Here is a 20265-nt window from a genome sequence, read left to right as displayed (position 1 = left end):
TGAATAACTGGAGAAACATAGTCTTCTGCTTCTTAAGAAAAACCACACCACTAACACCACTCAAGGACTTATTTTCATATCTTTATTATTTTTCTTACTCTTCTCATAAGACTGAGCAATTTCTCTAAATCCTTTTGAAAATGTGGTAGTGACCCAAACGGAACCCAGAACTTTAAAGATTTGTTTGGTGAAGTAAAATGATGTCCTTGTGCTCTGCATTTCAATGTATCTTACTTTGACTTTTTGTTTTTGTGTGTTATTAAATTTTCAGAACAACGTTACTTATTTGCAACGTGTCAGTAATGACCTTGAGAACTTTACATTGTTGATTTATGTCTGTAAGAATGCCTTCCTGAATGTTGCCCTGTTTGTATGATGGCCTGTCTCCTTTTCTTTCCATTTGTCAGCTTGTCAGGAACGACCAGGTGGCAGATACACGTCAAGAAAACTAATCATCTTCTAACAGGATTTGGAATGGAATTAACGCGGCTCTTGTGCCCTTCCTGTTCCAGCTTTAGCAGCCTAAGGTCCATGACTGCTCAGAGATTAGCGGGCTGGCAATCGCACCCCACGGCATCTCTGGGTCCGGGTTCTCTCTGCGGACCCTAGGCAATGAGTTTTGTGAGATTCAACAGTCGAGTTTCTCGGAGACAGAGCTTGGGTTTGTGATTGAAACTGGCCAACCCATCCAGGGATGCCCAGTGAGACAAACGCACCTCCTGTTTTTGAGGTGATGACACTGGCCTAGAAGGCCGCGAAGTCAACAAGTCGATCCTGCCAGACAAGTTTCTGGACGCCTCTAAACCTCCGGGACGCCGCGGTGCGTCAACCACATGCGGTCGAGGAGTCATTTGAAGAGAGAGCGCTAAGTGCTGTCAATACTGCCAGGCGTCCTCGAGTGGTTCTTCCAGCCCTCGCAGGCGCTCGGGGACGGGTCCACAAGGCCCCACTCCTCACGTCCAGGCACGATGCTCGTCCCTCCTCCACCTCCCTGCTCCTCCCCTTTGGTCCAGCCCGCGTCGCTCCCACCTTTTCTCAAAGCCCTCGCCCGGGTGCGAGCAGAGACGGGGGCGGGGCGGCGGGTCGGGTCGTGACGTCACCCCCCGCGGGAGGCGGGGCTGTGGGAACCGCAGTGCAGCGCAGAGGGGCGGGGCGGGGCGGGGCGGGGCGGGGCGGGGCCTGCGGCGCGTGACCCGGCTGCGGGAGGCAGGAACCGGGCGAAAGGTGTAGGGGGCCGGCACCGGCCGCCTCCGGAGCTGGGAGGCGGGGCGGGGAGTGGCAGGGCCGAGGCGGCGGGCGCCCCGCGAAGCGCCAGCGCGGGTCACGCTTCCCGCGTCCCTCCCCGCCCCTCTTCTCCTCCCACCTGGGCCTCTGCGTGGGGACGCGCACCTGGCAACCGGCGGCCGCCGTCCTCCGCTCTCCTCGGCTCCCCACCTTCTGCGCTCGGGCGGGGCGCCCGGAGCTGGCCCCGCACCCCTGCCGGGCCCCGGCGCCGCGCTCGCTGGGAGCGGCCTCGAGCGCTCGCTCGTTGATGCCGTTTTGGGGGTGACCCGGCGCGGTGGCGGCGCCTCCATGGTGGGGGCGTGTTAGTGGCCGCGGCTCGGCCGGACGTCGCGGGCGCGGCTGCGGGGCGGCCCGCCAGCGAACCCCGTGCGCAGCTCGGCTTTCGGGGCGCTGGAGGGGGCCTCCACGGCCACGCGGGAGCGGGAGATGTTGGAGCTGAGGCACCGGGGAGGCTGCCCCGGCCCCGGGGGAGCGGTGGCGCCGCCGCCCCGCGAGGGAGAGGCAGCCGGCGGCGACCACGAAACCGAGAGCACCAGTGACAAAGTAAGTGGAGCCGCGAAAGGCGCGCACCCGCGCCGCTCCTGGCGCCCGGTTTGGGCCGGGACACCTGGGCGCAGGGGTGGGGCCCGCCGATCGTCAGGTGAAGCTGAGGGCTGCCCGCGGCGCCGTCCTCCGGGCCTGGCATTATTTCCTGCTTCCTCCGGTGGGCTCGAGAAGCCGGGCCCCATGGTGGTGTTTCCAGGATGCCCGCGACCCCTTCCCGGGAGAGCTGGATGGTTCAACTTGACTACAATTTCGTTTCTTCGCGTTCCAGCCCTCCTTCCCGGGGTCTGGGGCCGACGCTAGAGTCAGGATGGAACCTGCCACCCTAGAAGCTGCAGTTTTCTAGTAGCTGCCACCTCACATCTCTTCACAGTAGAGGAACAAAGTTAGTAAGGACTAAACTGAAGACGTGCACCTTGGGTTCTTGCAGTGCCATTGGATCCTGAAGCTGGAGCCCTTGCTTCTCGCGTTGCCCCATCGGCACTTTCGTTTCCTCTGCCCTTTTTCAGTACAATAGATTTTGGAGGTCTGAGAGTATCCTTCACGGGACACGTTGCAATCCTCCAGCTTCCTTTGAGTCCCCGGGAGACAGTGCAGTTCTTGTGTCTACCGGTAGATCTAATTTGACCTGACACGTTAATTCATGAGGACTTTTAACTCCCAATTCTATAGATCACCCTTGCTTCACATTTAAGAATAAGTAGATGTAATACTACTATTAAAAGGTAGAAAGAGAGTCAAAGTTCTGCTTATTCGGGAATACGGTGGTACGAGTAGGAGTTTTTGAAAAGAAAACTACAGTTTTATGACCTTTTAGATCGGACGGTTTAGGAAATTGGGCCAGAGAATAGATAGTTTTATAAAATCTTCTTTTTATAAAATTCCATTTTATTGTAGAAGCTTAAAGCACTTAAACTATTCCTAGAAACATACTCTTTCGGAAGCAGGTACTGCCATTGGAATTACAAAAGTGAAGTGGAATGCCCAAGGTCAAGTCAGGGGCCTTGTGGAACCAGGACCTGGTTCCTGATTCCCTTTCTTCTGGTTGGTGCTGTTGCTGAGACTCACTGGTTGTTGTCATTTGGAGAGGGTTCCACCTGGAACTTGATGTTGGTGAATTTGATGTAACTCAAGTTACAAAGCCCTGGTAGGAACATACCACACGATATCATGAAATAAGTTTAACAGTGATTTTAGGAATGAAACTTTAGAATCAATGGGATGACGTCCTTTTTTGTGTGTTTTTTGTTGTTTTTTCTAATCTACCCTGGATAGCAAGTAGAATAAAATGAGACTCTGTAATAGAACATATGTGTCAAGAAATTACACAAACTGTAACAGTTTCCAGCTACTGAAGGTTGATGTTACAAAGCTAGAAACAGTGGCCTGAGAATACTCCATGAAAACTGCCTTGGAAACTAGACCAAAAATAGAATTAATTAGGTTGGGATTTGTTTTGTTTTACCACTGGTATAGTTTAGAATCAAGGAAATGCCAGCTTCCCCATGTTGACTTCCTTAACTAGAAGAAGCGAACAAGCTTTTAATAAGAGAAAACGTTTTCAGGAAGCCATGCATAAAATAATTTGGTTTCTTAACACCCTAATCTATTTAAAATGGAAACTACTTGTGTGGTTTGATTTGACTCATTAGAACTGTTGTCTCTAGCTATCTGTGACTGGGTTACCTCACTGTGTATTTATTTATAAATGCTGCACTCTTGGTTTTCATTAATACATACCCAGCTGGATTTTGTTTTCTGAGAGTAGATATTGCCATATGTACCCAGTTGTGTTAAGATTTCTTAGACAGGGATGAGTTTCAAACCTTATCTAAAATATTGCTGTACTTGGAAAGTTTATCACGAGGAACTCTTGGTAAGCTTTGAGAAAACACTGAACTCTATCCTCCTCTGTCCTTTCTTATCAGGGTGTGTGTTTGAATGCACCTGTATTTCCAGGTCAAGGGCTATTTTAAAATCAGTGTGCTCATTGGAGCCTGGTTAATATTTGGTCCATTTAAACTCTTTAAGTGCTTTCTCTGTTCAAGTTGCATTAAAGGCAAAACTCTTGGGGAATTAATGAAGGAAGTGGAGGAGGTGTATTCTATTCTGCTATTATAGTACACTCCCATGCCATTTTGTAGGCTTTTTATAATGGTGCATTAACATGACATTCTCCTTGTTTAGGACCTGGAGACTTATGCTGAGAGAAAGCTCTGTGCCCCAGAGAAATAGCAAGTGATAAAGTGTTTCTTACCTGCAGGGCAATGTTCCCAATTGTTATGTCTGGAGTCATACTTGAAAGATGACAAGACCTCCCCCTCAAAGAACCCCTCCGGAGACATATATGAGTTAGATTTATTAGAAGTCTAAACAAGGCTCGTTGTTAGCATAGAGGGCATAATTGGACTCTATATGAAGACAACAGGAAAAGAGAGGGGGTGAGGGTTGAGCTAGGAATTAAAAAATGCCTGGGATTCACCAGGGAGACAAGTGTTGGGGAAGGGCATTCTAGGCAAAGGGTGTGTAGAAGCTTTCTTGAGTCAGCATTCTAGGCACAGAGAACTAAACTTAGTTTGATACTCCTGGAGCATAAGCTGTGCATGTTTGGGAGGTGGGGTTGGGAGCTTGAGAGTTTTGTGAAGGAGGCCAGGCTTCATTTCCTGGACTCTGGGAAGCCACTAGAAAGTTTCTGCAGAGGCGTTTGTCTATCACTCTAGCAGCAGTCTGGAGAAAATGTTGGAAGGAGGAGAGACCTGCCACAAAGAAACCAGCTAGGATCCTGTTGCAAATATTACAGCTATGAAATGATGAGGACTTGTAGTATGTGTAGTAGGGGTGGGCTAGGAGGGAGTGAGAGAGGAGGTATCTTTTAGATAATGGTGATGGGACCTAGACTAGGGTGATCAGAGTAAGACTAATAAAAGAAGAGCCTGCTGGAAGACACATTTTGATCCACAATTCAAGAGACTGTTAGGAAAGAAGCAAAAATTATTGGGGAGTTTTGCAGGTTAGGAGTGAGCATGGACAAGTTGGGTTGGACAGGGTGTGTCCTTCTTAAAATAGAGAGGTGGTTCAAGATGGGGGTGGAAACAAAGGAAAAGTCAGGGTTGTAGATGAGGACTTTTGATTAGGATAGAGAGGGGAGAGAAGGGAAGACAGAGCCTTGGGAGGTGCCCATGTTTAGAGTGGGATTGGAGATGGAGGGAAGAAACCAAGATAATGAGGTGCGGGGAGCTAAAGGAGAAGGGGCTGCTTAGAGGATGTCATCAATAGTATTTAGGAATGAGGGTGAGGCCTGCAACGCTGAGTTTACCAAAAGATCCTGATAGAAGCCAGGTCTTAGGTTGAGGAATGCGAGAGGTGAAATATTGGTAGTTATTGTAAGGAAATGGCAGTGAAAGGGAATACAGGGTAGCATCTGGAGAGGACTGGAGGATCAAGTGAAATTTTTCTTTTTCAAGGGGATGTGATATGAATTTGTGTGAAAGAAGTCAAGGTGAGAGTGAAGATGCTGATGAAGATGGGCAGGCCTCAGAAAAAGGAATGCAGATGTGGTGTGGAGAATGCAGATGATTGAGTGTCCAAGGAAAGGAAGGGCGGAATAGAGGGTGGATGCAGAAACATTTTGAAAAGCAGAAGAGAGAAGATCAGAGTGTTTGACTGATGCTTTCAATTTTCTCAGCAAAGTAGGGTCTCAGAACCAGAGAGCTTCAAGGGATCTTAGGAACAATTTAATTCAACCTGATCCCTATATATATTTTTTAAAGTAGTAAACTTGCCCTAGAGTGTGGGTGTGTCCAAAGTGACCTAGAGCAAGTGGTGGAGCTGGAACTAGAACTCCTCTCTGACTGCAGTCCATTTGGAATGCGTTTTAGGGAGTGTGATATGAAATGACCAAGAATCAGCTAATAGGATTATCAAACTCAGTGAAGATTCAGTTGAACTAAAATAATGCAGATTTGTTGTGTACTATATTAGCATGGCTCCTAACTCAGTAGCAGTACCAGTCATAATAGTTGATGCTTATAGAGTAATTTAGAGTTCACAGAGCACTGTTACATCTTTATTTGCTCCTCAACAAGTATACGTGTTGGAATATGCCCCATTTAGTAGCTGAGACTTAAGAAAGGCACTGGGAGTGATTTAGGTCTGGGACTGCCAGGATGGCAAAGGAATGAGCGAGTCAGTGAGGCCAGCACTGAAGTGGCTGACCACAGGCTAGGGTGGGCTGGAAAGTGGGCTGAAGCCCACAGTGAGTTATTGAAGCTCTGGGTGGCTAGAGAAGGATTGAGCAATTGGCGGTCAAAGTTAAGACCTGACTGACTGGACCAGAACTGGGAGAGAAGGGGGTGCACATGGAAGTTGTGGCCAGAAAAGGGGAGCACACGTTGAGTACTGTGCTGTCAGGCGCGGTCCTGGTGTGCTCCTAAGTGGGGTTGCTACTTTGTTGCAGATTTTAGTTTGTGAAGTTGAGGGTGAATCGGTTGGAGATTGGTTAACTTCTTTCCATTCTCATTTGAAATGTGTGCAGTTTCTTTCATAAATACTCCAATATTTTTAAAGTAAAATTTTAATTTTGGAACTTGTGTTTCCATAAATTCTTCATTTTGGCACACTTCACTATGGGTTGTCTTGGTGTCACCTGCAGGTGTAATGAACATTTTCTATATTTTTTCATCTAAATTTAGGCCATTAATAAAATATTAATATTTAGATGTAGACTTCTGGAATACCATTTAGGCTGATATTCCCTGTTGTTGATCACCTGTAGTCAGTATTACCTCCTTAGCAATTTTCCATGATTTTTTTGTCATTTGCAGCATATTCATTTTATTTAACAACATTTTTTGAGTGCCGGCTCCCCAGATATCACCACCCCACCGATGAAGTTGAGTTTAGGGCTTCCTGTGGTGGGGGAGGAGACGACCTCCGGAGAGCTGGGGCAGAGTCTTGGAGGGGGAAGGGCAAGGTCGGCTTTTGTTGAGAACTGGAGGTTTAGTTTTAGGCTGGATCTTTCTGTGCAGGGACTTGATTAGGATTGGGTAAGGATCACACTGTGACAGTTTGGGATTGGTGGCAATAGCCAGGCAAGGATTTTGAGGCAAAGGGGATAAGTGAGGCAACGAATCTTACGGGGAAACTTGTTGATGCTTCCTGTTGAGCTGATGTCTTTCAGAAGTTCTAGTGGTGATCTGTGAACTGAGCGAGTCTCCAGGAGTAGTATAGTTATGCTAACGAAGACAGTTGAGTTCTAAAGTCATGTTAATGCAGGCAGTAAGCTATGTGGGGGAGCGGGCAGTAGTTTCTTTCTCACATCTTTCTGTTCTACATTTTACTTGGAATTTGTAAAACATGTTGTGGTTTTACCATATTATTACTTACTATTTATGATCTTGACTCGTTTATTTTCTTAATATTTTGAGAAATTTTGCCATCATCACCTACATCACCCTTTGGGTGTGTGTACTGCAGTGGACTTCTTGATGCAAACAATATTTTGTTTGTCATTAATGTACTATGGAAAAGGACAACTTAAAATAGCCCTCTGGAAAATTAGCTTGTAAAAAAAAATTATGACATGTACACATATAGTATGATTATTCTTTATGTTTGTGTAGATGTATGTTTGTTAAACAGACTTTCGCATGTTTATTCACGGATACCACAGCGAAATACAGAGGTTTTGTGTGTGTGTGTTTTTTTTCCTTTATTCTCTGTTTGGGGATGTCTTAAAAAAATACCTGCTTTGATTCAGTAGAAGGAAAATAGATCATTTAAGAATTTACAGACATATTTCCTGAGGCTTGGCTTGGTTCTGTGCATTCATAAATGTTGGTTGGGTGCCTGTTAGATTTGAGGTTCAGATTGTCACCTTTTTTGTGGCTCTTTGTACTCTTTGTACCTTTGAGAAAAGGGGTGAGGCCAGGATGTGTTTGTTGCTCGACAGCTAATTGTAGGATATACTAATATCTTGGATTGTGGACTTTAACTGCATAGCATAAAGATAATAAAGTAGATTATCAGTGTAAAATAATTTATAGTTTGTAAAAATACTCAGTTATACATAATGTCAATTTGAATCTCTTAACAATTGTGTAGACAAGGGAAATAGCCTTAGTTTATACCTGAGAAAGCTAAGATTTGAAAACCTAAATGCCTTTTCCAAGGTCACACAGTATTTAGACCTGGAGTTTACGCTAAATTTTCTGACAAAAAATGTAAAGGAGAAATTAGGAATGTGGTCCTAAATTTATAAAATTAATTAAAATATTTACTTAGGAACTTTTTGACACTGTTACTACTCTGTGTGATTTTTTTTTCTTTTTTTGAATGCTTTTTGGTGCCGAAGATTGGCCCTAAGCTAAGATCTGTTGCCAATCTTCCTCTTTTTTTTCCTCCCTGAAGCCCCAGTACATATTTGTATATCCTAGTTGTAGGTCAGTCTAGTCCTTCTATGTGGGATGCTGCCACAGCATGGCTTGATGAGTGGTGTGTAGGTCCATGCCCAGGATCCGAACCAGTGAATCCTGGGCTGCTGAGGCAGAGCATGTGAACTTAACCACTGGGCCACAGGGCCAGCCCCTGTGATTTTTTAAACTAAATTGGCCTTCCTGAATTTCGCTAGAAACTTTTAGCTGAAAACCTGTAACTCTTTGATTTCAGGCACCCAGATTTAAATCAAATAAAACTGTTTCTTGTGTTTCTTTACTTATTTTATGATTGATTATGGGAAGAAATCATTAGTTTTTATTTTATAGCTGTTCACACGTTGATTCATTTAGTTGGGACATGTTTTAGAACCGATTTAATGAGAATGATGTCATATTTTGAAGCGACTCCAGAAAATCAGAGGAACTAATTTCATCAATGACCAATTGGTGGTTCATCATACTCATCCCTGAGGCATCCCAAGCTTAGTTATCTTTCTCCATGTTTACTTATTTTCTTATCCACCAGGAGAGGTCAAAGTTATTTTTCATGTCATGCCACTGAATGTTTAAGACTTTCTCAGAATGGTCAAGATTTTAATCTTTCTTTTAAATATAAAATTGGAATGCATAGGAAGGGAGAAACCAGAATCCAGTCCAGCATGAGGATCGCATACCTATGGGAATTTAAAGCTGCTTTTGCAAACTTGGTGGCTGGGAAGGTAGTGTTCCTCTTTTGCTTCCTGCTTGCAATTCTCTTTATTTGCCAGGACCCTTGGCCAGCTATTTAAGAGCTTTGTCTAAGGCCGATGAAGCCAGTCGGACTTCATTCACATCTGGCTGGCTCAGGTGGGACCAAACGCCTTGGCAGTTAAGACTGGGCTCACTGCCACTTCCTATTCCAAGCAGGTTGTTTGAAAACAGAGTGGTGCTGTGGAGCAGCAAATATTTACTAAGCCCATCTGGGGCTTAATATTTTACCTTAAAATACGAAAGTCTAGATCTGGAAAGCAAAATTAGACTCATATCTCTTTCAAGGTTTGTTTTTGTTTTTTTGTTCCACCCACTTACTGTCTTTGTACTTGAACTGTTTCTAGGTTAAGGCTTGAACAACTCTGTGGGGAGCCATTCGTGTAGAGTGCACTGTAGATGGTGCCCCCTGGAATTCTGCATGTGGTAGTGCCACTTATAATAGTTTATATTGCTGTTAATAGATATGGAATCAGTACAAAAGGATCATGATACCAGAACCCCTTAGGCACCGGGGTAATCAGAGCTTGGATTGTATATTCATCCTTTCCTTCTTTCTTTTGATAGGTTTACAAAGTAATTGTAACCCCTAAACAGTCTATTGTTAGCTTTGAAGTTTTTCCGAGCTTTTTACTATAAACGTTTTTAATAACATAGGAAAGTTAAAAAGCTAGTACAGTGATCATCAGTACATCCGGCACTTAGATTTATCAATTGTTAAGATTTTGCCAAATTTGCTTCATCTTCCCATGTCTGTATATGCAAATATTTTGTTGGTGAACCTTTTGAAAATAAGTTGCTCTTAATATTAAATTACACATCTCTTAAAGACATTCTCCTGCAAAACCGTTATCATATACAAAAACATTAAAAGTAAATTTCCTGTCTACTAACAATCCGTATTTGAATTTCCCCAATTGCTGCCACAGTGTCTATTGGAGATTCCCCTCTTCCTCTGCCCTCTCCCCCAAACCGAGATCCAATCAAGGTTCACTCCTTGCAGAAAATATGCAGGGAAGGGTTAATCCTTCTTGGTTATATGCTTGTTTTTTCCTCCAAATGGGGGCAAGGTGGAAGAGCTGTAAGCATTTTTTTCTCTTAGCCCTGAAAAAGTGATGTACCTGTGGGGATCCCAGCACTAATAAGATCTCAGATAAAAATGCAAATTTGTGATGACAGTAATATTTTGCATTTGAATAAAACTCAGTTTTCTAAGCTCTTTCATATTATCTCATGGATTTTGCCTTCAGGGGTCTTTATTCCTACTTTGGAATTTAACACTTACATAAATGAAACTGTAAGACATAGTATGATTTTAATGTATAATAGAATTGGGTGTCTCTGGGGAAAGATCAGAATGAGCCAAAAATTTAGGAAAGTCTTAAAACAGGCCTTGAAATTGGATAGGATTTGAATATTGTAGATAGCATTTTAGGATTGGCAAAAATGAGTAAGAAAAACATTGTTGCAGATTGGAAGAACCAGCCCGATTCCATTTGGAGACACAGATGACTGAGTGTCATTCCCTCAGCACATACTCTCCAGCTCCTGGTTGCAGGTGGAGCCATGGTGGGTGAGACTTTAGTGGGTGAACAGGAAACCTAAACATGTGCCATGTGAACGGGCAGAGGCAGGCTGCTCGAGGGGCCTGCAGGGGCTGCCCAGGCTGGGCTGAGGGGCTCTGAATTTAGTTTCCAATTGCTGCCATAGCCGGTCACCACAAACGTGCTGTCTTACAGTTGTGGAGGTCAGAAGTCTCAAATGGGTCTCGCTGGGCTACAGTCAGGGTGTTGGCAGGGCCCTCTTCCTTCTGGAGGCTCCAGGGGAGAATCTTTCCCTGCCTTTTCTAGCTTCTAGAGGCTGCCTGCATGCCCTGGCTCGAGGCCCCTTCCTGCATCTTCAACGCCAGCATCACGGTAACCGCTGCCTCTGTCATCACATCTCTGACTGACTCTCCTGTCTTCTCTTTCCCTTTTAAGGACCCTTGTGATTATATTAAACTCACCTGGATAATGCAGAGACTCTCCCCATCTCAAGAACAGCTGACTAGCAAACTTAATTCTATCTGTTACTTTAAGTCTGCATTGTGGCATAACATATTCACAGGTTCCTTGATTAAGACATGGACGTCTCTGGGGGGCCCTTATTCTGCTTATGACAGGTTCCCTGAAGAAAGGTTTTCTAGAAAAGATATCTAAGCTGAGACCTTGGGAGAAGGACACACTAGCCAGCAAAGCTAGGCTCTGAGGAGGAAGAATGTTACAGACAGCAAAATGTGGAGTGGTTAAGACTGTGTTTGCTCTGGGGGTTGCAGGAAGTTCAGTCCTACAGAGCATGAAGTGGCAGAGTGGGTGTACCGAGAGCCCTGGCTGGAGAGTGAGAGGAGGTCGGATCTGAGCAGTGGGAAGGCCCTGGAAGATTTTAAATGGATGAGTGGCGTCATCAGATTTGCCTCTTACTACGGCGTTTTGTGTACTGCTGAGGTACATTTGGTTTTCTCCGATCCCAGCCTTGGGATCCACTGTATGTGTAGTGCCCGATCAGGATAGTATGGTGGTGCTGTGGACCATCCAATTATCTCTCTCCTTCAGCGGAGAATAGGACAGGGCTGTGGAGAAAGATTTGGAGGAACAGTCTTTTTCTTTTCAATTCAAATTTGGAAAAGATGAAGAGGCTTTATCAATTATAATTAATAAGTGTAGGATAGGACCCTGGAGCTGATCACTGAGATAATCGGATTTCTGTCCACAGAATGCTGTGTTATTCAGTCCATTGACCATTCGTCATTGTCACAGAGGTCTGGAACACCCCCGAAAACCACTCTTGGTTCACAATACTGCTGACTCACTAGGAAATAAATCAGCTTAGTCCCCTCCCAGCACACGTAGAGGCAGTTCACTTCTTGTCCTGGGAGAAATGGAAGGAATTTGTGTCTACATAGGAACAGTGAAGGAACAGAGAGGAAATGCTGACATTGGAAATAGAACCTAAGGTTCTTTCAAGTAAGAACTGTGTAACTTCAAGATTTTTAAAAGGACTGCTCCTTTTAGGCCCAGAGCTCTGTGTCATTGCAGGGTTGCCTTTTGCTTGGCTGCAAATTTAGTGCTGAACTAGGCACAGGGATCAGTGTGACCCTGAAGGGACCCATGGTGGAGAAGCTGACCCTGGTTGTCTGACTCACTTTTTAGGGACCAGGTGTAAAAGGAGTGGAAAGTGTGAGTGACTTAATGTATCCCCCTTTGTTGAATTCTAAACCGCTGCTTACCTTCTTTAGAGACTTTTCTTTGGTGGCATCATCTTGTATGGACTGGAGCCCCATGCCCTTGTTCCTGTCCCCAGTGTCAGGGAGCACCTCAGTCACCTTTCCCTGACCACTGATTCCTATGTGCACTTCAGAGTCACTGTGAGCTATAAATGACATACACTAACCAAATACGCGACCTTACACTGCGCAATTTGATGTTTTGACATGTGTTTACACCCATGAATTCATCGCTACAATCAAGATAATGAGCATATCTTTCACCACCAAAAGTTTGCCCCTGCCCTTTTGTTTTGAAGATTGGCCCTGAGCTTACATCTGTTGTTAATCTTCCTCTCTTTTTTTTCCTTTCTTCCCAAAGCCCCAGTATATAGTTGTATATCCTTCTAGTTCTGCTGTGTGGGACACCAGCACAGCATGGTCTGATGAGAAGTGCTAGGTCCATGCCCAGGATCTGAACTGGTGAACCCCGGGCCACTGAAGTGGAGCACACGAACCCAACCACTTGGCCATGGGGCCAGCCCCTGCCCCTGCCCCTTTGTAATTCCCCCCTCACTGATAGATAACCACTGATCTGCTTTCAGGCACTGTAGATGAGTTTGCATTTTCTAGAATTTTGTGTAAATGTAATACTGTACACACATGTATGCATACACACGTATACATACTGTATGTATTTTATCTGGCTTCTTCTTACTCAGCATAGTTATTTTGACATTCATCCATATCGTTGTATGTATCAGTAGTTCACCCATTTTTATTGCCGAATAGTATTCCATCATATGGATTTAGCCCAATTTGTCTTTTTCCCTCTTAGACATTTGAGTTGTTTCCAGTTTGGAGCTATTATGAATAAAGCTGCCATGAACATTTGTGTACAGTCTTTGTGTGGATATATGCTTTCGTTTCTCTTGGACAGTTACCTAGGAGTAGAATGGTGAATGTATATTTAACTTTTTAAGAAACTGCCAAACCGGTTTCCAAAGTGGTTGTACCATTTTACATTCCCACCGGCAGTGTGTGAGAGTTCCAGTTTCTCAACATCTTCTTCAACACTTGGTTTGTTCAGGTTTTTCATTTTAGCCATGCTATTAGATGTGTAGTAGTATCTTATTGTGGTTTGGATTTGCATTTCCCTAATAACTAATGATGTTGGACATTTTTTCATATGCTTATTTAGCCATCTGTGTATTGCCTTTGGTGAAATGCCGGTTCAGATATTTTACCCATGTATTTTAATTGAATTGATTGTTTTCTTATTGAATTTTGAGAATTCTTTTTGTATTCTGGGTGTAAGACCTTTATTTGATATATGGTTTGTAAATATCTTTTGCTCATCTATGGCGTTTCTCATTCTTTTAACAGCATCTTTTGAAAAGCAGAAAATTTTAATTTTGATGAAGTTCTATTTATCACTTTTTTCTTTTATGGATCATACTTTTGTTGTCATATTTAAGAAATCTTTGCTTAACCCAAGATCCCAAAGATTTTATGGAAGTTCTATACAGTTGCGCCATATAATGATGTTTAGGTAAAGGACGGACCGCACATACAACAGTGGCCCCATAAGATTAGTACCATACAGCCTAGGGGTGTAGTAGGCTAGACCATCTAGGTTTGTGTGAGTACACTCTGTGATGTTCGCACAGTGACAAAATCACCTAATAACACCTTTCTCAGAGCATGTCCCTGTCGTTAAGTGACGCATGACTGTAGTTTTCTCTAAATGTCTACGATCTATTTTCAATTAATTTTTATAAATGGTGTGGGATATGGATCAAAGTTCTTTCTTTTCCTTTTTTTTTTTGTTTTTTGCATATCGATATCTAATTGTTCCAGCGTCATCTATTGAATTACCTGTTCCACTTTGTTGAAAATCGTTTGACCGTGTGTGTGCGGGTTTATTTCTGGACTCTATTCTGTTTCAGTGATCATTTTTCTCGTATGCCAACACCACAGTCTGATTGCAGCTTTGTAATAAGTCTTGAAAATGGGTAGTGTTAAGTCCTTCAACTTTGTTCTTTTTTCAAGTTATTTTGGCTTTTCTGAGTTCTTTGCATTTTCATATAAATTTTAGAGTCAGCCTGTATGTTTCTACAAAACAAGCCTGTTGAAATGTTGTTAGGATTGCATTGAATCTGTAGATCAATTTGAGAGAGAATTGTCCTTTCGGTTTTCCTTCTGTCTGGTTTCAGTTCCCAGCTACTTTGCTTAGAGCTGTGTAAACTTGGGCACTTTACTTAATCTTTCTGATCCTAAACTTTTTCACCTACCAAATGGAGGTGATTATTTACCTATCTCTATGGTAAGGTGAGGAGTAAATATATCAATATTTGTAAATTGCTTTTGCTCTTATTTTCTAAGTGCACTTTCACTGTAGGAATTGGATTTACAGGGTAATAAAGAAGCTTATTTCTTCAACTTTCGGCCATCATTTACCAGGCATATTTCCTTATAATTCTATATTTGAAAAGGGGTAGTCCTTCATAGTCAGAGGCCCTCATCTTTTGTAAGTGCAGCTGAGGTCACAGGCATGGTGACTTGGCCAAGACTACGCAGCTAGCAAGAACAGACGAGAACTTCTTATTTTAATCTTAAATGTTAGCCTGAATTGACAGACTCGATTCATTCAACACATATTTTATCTGTGCCTAATAAATGCCAGCCACTGTCCAAGGTCCTCTTCCAGCCTCTGGATTCAAGAGTGAGGCCAGTGGACTGTATTTCCTCTCCTCACAAAGCTTGTGGACTACTGGAAAATACAGACAAGCAAACAGATTATTTTAATATAGACTAATAGGTAAAATCAGGGGAGTTGTGGAAACGCAGTTGAAGAGCGGCTAACCTGGAGCTGGGGATCAGGGAAGATATTTAAAGGAGGTGACCTTGAAGCCAAAGTCAGAGATGAGTGGGCAGTAGCTGGTCTTGAGGAATGGGGAAGGGAGGATTAGAACCGGGGACGGGGGCAAGAGAGACAGTGCACAGTTTGTACTTTGCACATAGAACAAACATCCACATGCAAGAGAGAGAATGGCACTGTGTGAAAACTGGAGTCATCAGAGAGGCCTGGGAAGAGCAGGATCTCATCGTGAAAAATGAAAAAATCAATGCTAAGGAGTTTGACTTATCGTGCTGGTTTTAGGCTGGAGAGTGTTAAGATCAGATTTACAGTTTAGAAATATTCTTTTGGCTGCAACGTGGAAAGTGGGTTAGAGAGGGCAGGACGGGAGGGGGACCGGGGATGAGGTACGTGAGAGAGGACGTTGCTCAGCAAGGGGGTGGTAGCAGTGGGTGAGGATGGAGATGGAGGAAGAGGAATGGCACACAGGCTAGTTGCTAACTAACTGAATGTGTTTTGGTTAAATGAGAGAGATGCAGATGTTAAGCCAGGTCTCTGAACTGAGTAACTGCTTAACTGTTTTGGTGGTGATGTCCTCACCTGAGTAGGAAATACAGAAAAAGCAGCAAGTATGATGTGGAAAAGAGAACAGTTTGCTTCTGTTCAGTTTCAGGTGGTGCTGGTGGAAAACCCATCCAGAGATGGCATGCTGGGAGCTAGAGCCGAGGGGTTATGGGGAGTCATCAATGTATAGAGAGATGGAAGGGAAGCTGTGAGGGTGCATAAGTGGAGTATCACTGTCTTTCGATTATGGGCTTGAGAAGAAGCTCCTGATTTGGTTTTCTTAAACATTTTAAATACCTTCATTCCACATGCACAATGCCTCGCAACTCTAGTTGATCGTGAAAGTACTACTTCCTTCTTTCCCCAGGTCTTCAGTTACACTCTTGTTTTCCTTGTCAAGTCTGACATCTTTGTAACAGAGGATCCATGCAAAAAATAGAGGAAAGCAAGAATCTCTGCTACTAATTCCAGTAGTTGAGTAACATTGTTATAAAATGCTACTATTTAGAAATTATCCTTTATTATTTAGTTATTCGAATGAAATTGAAGAAGCCTAGTTAAATCTTAAGTTTTTAGTTTTGTGTTTCTCTAAGGTATATAAAATATAAATCAGAAGAGTAAATAATAAGAATAAAGCAATACAGCTTTGTTGAGGGGACAAGGGGGAGGGTTATGGCATGTCACCATTATTGCCCAGTGGACTTCAGAGTGGCTTGCTGAAAGCCTTAGGGTCTTGAGGAGCACAATTTGAATTCTCCTCCAATGGTTTTTATGTTATAAATGAGGAAACTGAAGCCTGAGTTTCTTCAGGGTTAAGTGATTTGCCCTTTGTCACACTGCTAGGTAGAGTGGAGGTGGAATTAGTCCCAGTAACTCCAGAGTCCTAGTCTAGTGCTCTTTCTGCAACGTGGCGACGTTGCATTATGGAGCCACTTCCATTAGTTACCGTCTCCGCTACCACTCACGCCACCTCCTCAACACTCTGGGTTATTGAAGGTGAAAAAGAATAGCAGACAAAAGGAAAAAAAGTGATGTGTTCCATTGTTCCAGATGTGAAAGGCCTGCTGGCCTGTCAGACTTACAGCAGGTTCTCTGACATTTCGTTTTCTGTATACCGGTTTATTAGTCAACATCTGTCTCTGTTTAAGCTGCTTTGGGGCCAGCTGACTCTCAGTGTCACAGTGGGAATTCGACATGTCTGTTTCATTTGTCATTTTTGGTATGACACATTTAATTCTATAATTGTTTAATAAGAAAGTTATAGTTAATAAACAAACATTTATTATTGCTTTGTGAAATCTGAAAATACTCCCCCAAGGATAAAATTTCATTTGGTAAGCCATTTAATGAAGAATTGGAAGATGATTCAGTTGTAATAATAGTTTCCTACTTCTTTGACTTTATGAAGTCCTTGTCTTTATATTAAATGCTTCCATTTTATGGATGAAGAAACAGTTAAAAGGGGTAATGAAATTTGCCAAAACTTTGAAACTAATAAGTGCTGAGTTTGGTCTGAGATTCCTGAACATTCCGAATTCCCAGGTGCTTTCATTCCTGGGATCACTTGTGGCCCCCTGTTCTGCTCAGTGCCCCATCTGCTTGTACTTGCCTCTGAGTATTCTCTTCCCTCCACCCCAACAGAACCCCTTTGCCCCAGTTTCCTCCTCTGTAGACCACTCTCCCGAAGCATTTGTATGTGTAGCCCTCTTCACCGAAGGTTGCTGTGGGAGAGGGGAGGATGCAGGAGTGGCGACCATTAACTTTTCAGCAGAACGAATAACTTCAAAACCGAGCATCAGGCGGCTCTGTTCTTAAAATCTCTTGGCCACTCTATCCCTGGAAATTCTACAGTGACCGCCTTTGTCTGAAGGCCCCACATACATGCACACTGCTGTACATGCTTCTGAGAAGTCGGCTTGAGTTTTAAATAACTTTATTTTAAAAATCTCACCATCAAAGCAAAAGGTTTTAATCATAGTTTACCCATCAGTAAAACAGAGATCATAATGCCTGTTTGACCTGTTTCATTGGGATTGTCTCTTGAGAATCTAATAAAAATGATGGGAGTTACAATGCTTAAAAATTATATAAAATGTTTTGCCAGTGTAAGATATTACTGTTGTTAATGTTTTGTAATCAAATAAAAAAATGGACTGTGGACTGCTGATCAGAATCTACATGGAATTAACACCATGCTCTCTCAGTTAAGTAGCAAAACAATAAACATTTGTTACTTGTGGTAAATTTCTGATTTAGATAATATAAGAGTTTCTTTTTGTGTCTTTTTAGAAAAAATTAAGCCTTTATATTGATAGATTTTCACACAGATAATCACTTTCCTAACAAGGAAACACAGCAGTGCTCGGATGTTCAAGATAAGTTAGTAGTTGTTTCTTTGTTTCAAGTCGTGTAACTGAGATTTAACACACTGAGGCGTAAATCAATGCATTGTGAAGCATGGTTTTTTTTTCTTTTGCAAAGTGATTTTTGTTTTTCTTTAATTTTAGGAAACAGATATTGATGACAGATATGGAGATTTGGATTCCAGAACAGATTCTGATATTCCAGAAATTCCCCCATCCTCAGATAGAACCCCTGAGATCCTCAAGAAAGCTCTGTCTGGTTTATCTTCAAGGTAGGATTGGATGAAGGTGAATATAATGGGGGCACAACGGAAGCTGTGAGCTCATCCTGGTCCCTGTAACAAATTTCTCTTTTTCTAAGTTTCGGAGCTATATGAGAGAGAGGGTTTGTTATATTCTTCTGCCATAGGTGAGGCATGGCACTAAGTGCTTGATGTTCATCCTTTCATTTCATCGTCAAAATCTTGTGAAATATGAGAAAACCAAGTCTGAGAGGCTAACTGGTGGTTCCAGAGCTAGTAGGATGCGGAGCTGGGATTTTTGCTGCACTCTGTCAGATTCCTGAAGCCAGTGATCATTTACTCCCTCAGGTTGTCTTTTGTAGTATTGGAGCATCTGATAAAGAAAATGCCGTGTTCTCTGTTCCCTGTTTTTCAAATGCCAGACAGAAATAAGTCGTTTTTTTCTTTTAACCAAGTTTAAAATTATTGTCCCAAATTCCACAACCGTTTACCATTTTATACTTGTGCTGTATTTTTAAGTATTTAATCACCACCAAATTTCAGCTAATTTTATCTTGTCCTCCATTGTATGCTTTAGTAATATGAATTATAAAATTATAAAATTTATATAAAATTATAAAATATACATAAAATATATTAAGCAAAATAAATGTAAAGTTTTATCCAGATTAATATGTAAAATCTTAAATATTGGTATAGAGCAGTGTTTTTCCTACCTTCTTTTTGACTGTGACACACAGTAAGAGATAAATTTTATACCACATCCCAAGACACACAGAAATGTTTAAGAATTCTTGCTGTTACTGTTTTTGATGACCTCTCATTTCTTTTCTGTTTGATACTGTTTTATGTTACTGAACAAGAAGTGCTGGATGTGACTTACCAAATTGATTCTACTCCCTGGGGGTTATAACCTCTGCTTTGAAAAACACTGCTTTAGTCATATCTAGTAAATGTAATATGAGTTTTTCTGTTTTTTAATTGGTAGGAGTAACCATATTAGAATTGGTTCAAAGCACAGTTTTCATCTTTTTTTTAACCAATAGAACAAATTTTTGGTGTCTATTATTAAAAGCATGATTATTTTAATAGTTCTTGTTCCCAGTTGTTTTCATGACCTAGTTCACAGATGTACTTTCGCTTTAACATGAGATCTATCTCAGATCGGAAGTTTTTTTATACAGATGTTATATAAGAATGATGCTGGATTCCTGTGTGTTATACATAACAAGATTTTCCTTAATGATGGTTTGTTTTGTTTTGTTTTTTTTTTCTGGTATAAAGTAACAGTAGCAAGTAATAGCAGTTAATCTTTATTGAGCGTGCAGTCTGTGCCAGGCACTGCTCCAAGCACTTCACACATGTGGACTAATTTATTCCCATGGCAACTCAGTAGCGCAGGTATGGTTATATACCTATTTTATAAATGAGGAAACTGAGGCACAGAACTGTTATATGTCAAGGGTCATGTAGCTAGTAAGTGACAGAAGTGCATTCTGAACCTAGGCATTGTGGTCTATTTATGAAAGAATTGGTTTAAAAAAATGAGCAGTAGATAATATATGACCAGTTTCAATCTTTTCAGGAAACTTCTCTATAAAGATTAATGAATGTTTCAAAGTCTGTGTTGTCTATATTTTAGCCGCTTTATATCTAATCCCCAAAATAGTCTGCCTTGCAAAGATTTAGAAGTTTTATATGTATACGATTAAAAATACTAATTATGGAAGAAATTTACATGAATTGTAGGAATAAAAACCCTGTAATCCTCCTGCCAAGACATTAATACTTAAAATACTGTGGTGTTTACTCTTGGAAGCTTTTTTTCCCTTGTGCAGTGTGTGCGTGTGTGTGTATCATGAAAATAGCGTCGTACTTTCTACCTTGTTATTTTCATTTCCTTCTGTGGTATTAGGAACAACATCCTTAAATATACTGAAATATTGTTAATGGCTGCGTGATATATTCCGTTGTATGGCTGTAGTTC

The 20265-nt window shown here is 42.2% G+C and overlaps 1 protein-coding gene across 1 annotated transcript in view; it reads left to right on the top strand.

The window, feature by feature from the left end:
• Positions 1-1174: 1174 nt before the first annotated feature.
• The window catches only part of CDS1 (CDP-diacylglycerol synthase 1), a 61519-nt gene continuing 42428 nt past the window's right edge, over positions 1175-20265 (top strand). Inside the window, exons 1-2 of the mRNA XM_008538424.2 lie at positions 1175-1827; positions 18181-18308. Of these exons, the coding sequence (XP_008536646.1) occupies positions 1711-1827; positions 18181-18308 (245 nt within the window). The 5' untranslated portion in view covers positions 1175-1710. The remainder of the gene's footprint in view (positions 1828-18180; positions 18309-20265) is intronic.

This window comes from Equus przewalskii, chromosome 3, assembly GCF_037783145.1.
Source record: "Equus przewalskii isolate Varuska chromosome 3, EquPr2, whole genome shotgun sequence".
In the NCBI taxonomy this organism is placed as follows: Eukaryota; Metazoa; Chordata; class Mammalia; order Perissodactyla; family Equidae; genus Equus; species Equus przewalskii.
The sequence above is the reverse complement of the archived record's forward strand: the minus strand, read 5'-3'. Positions and strand labels throughout refer to the sequence as shown.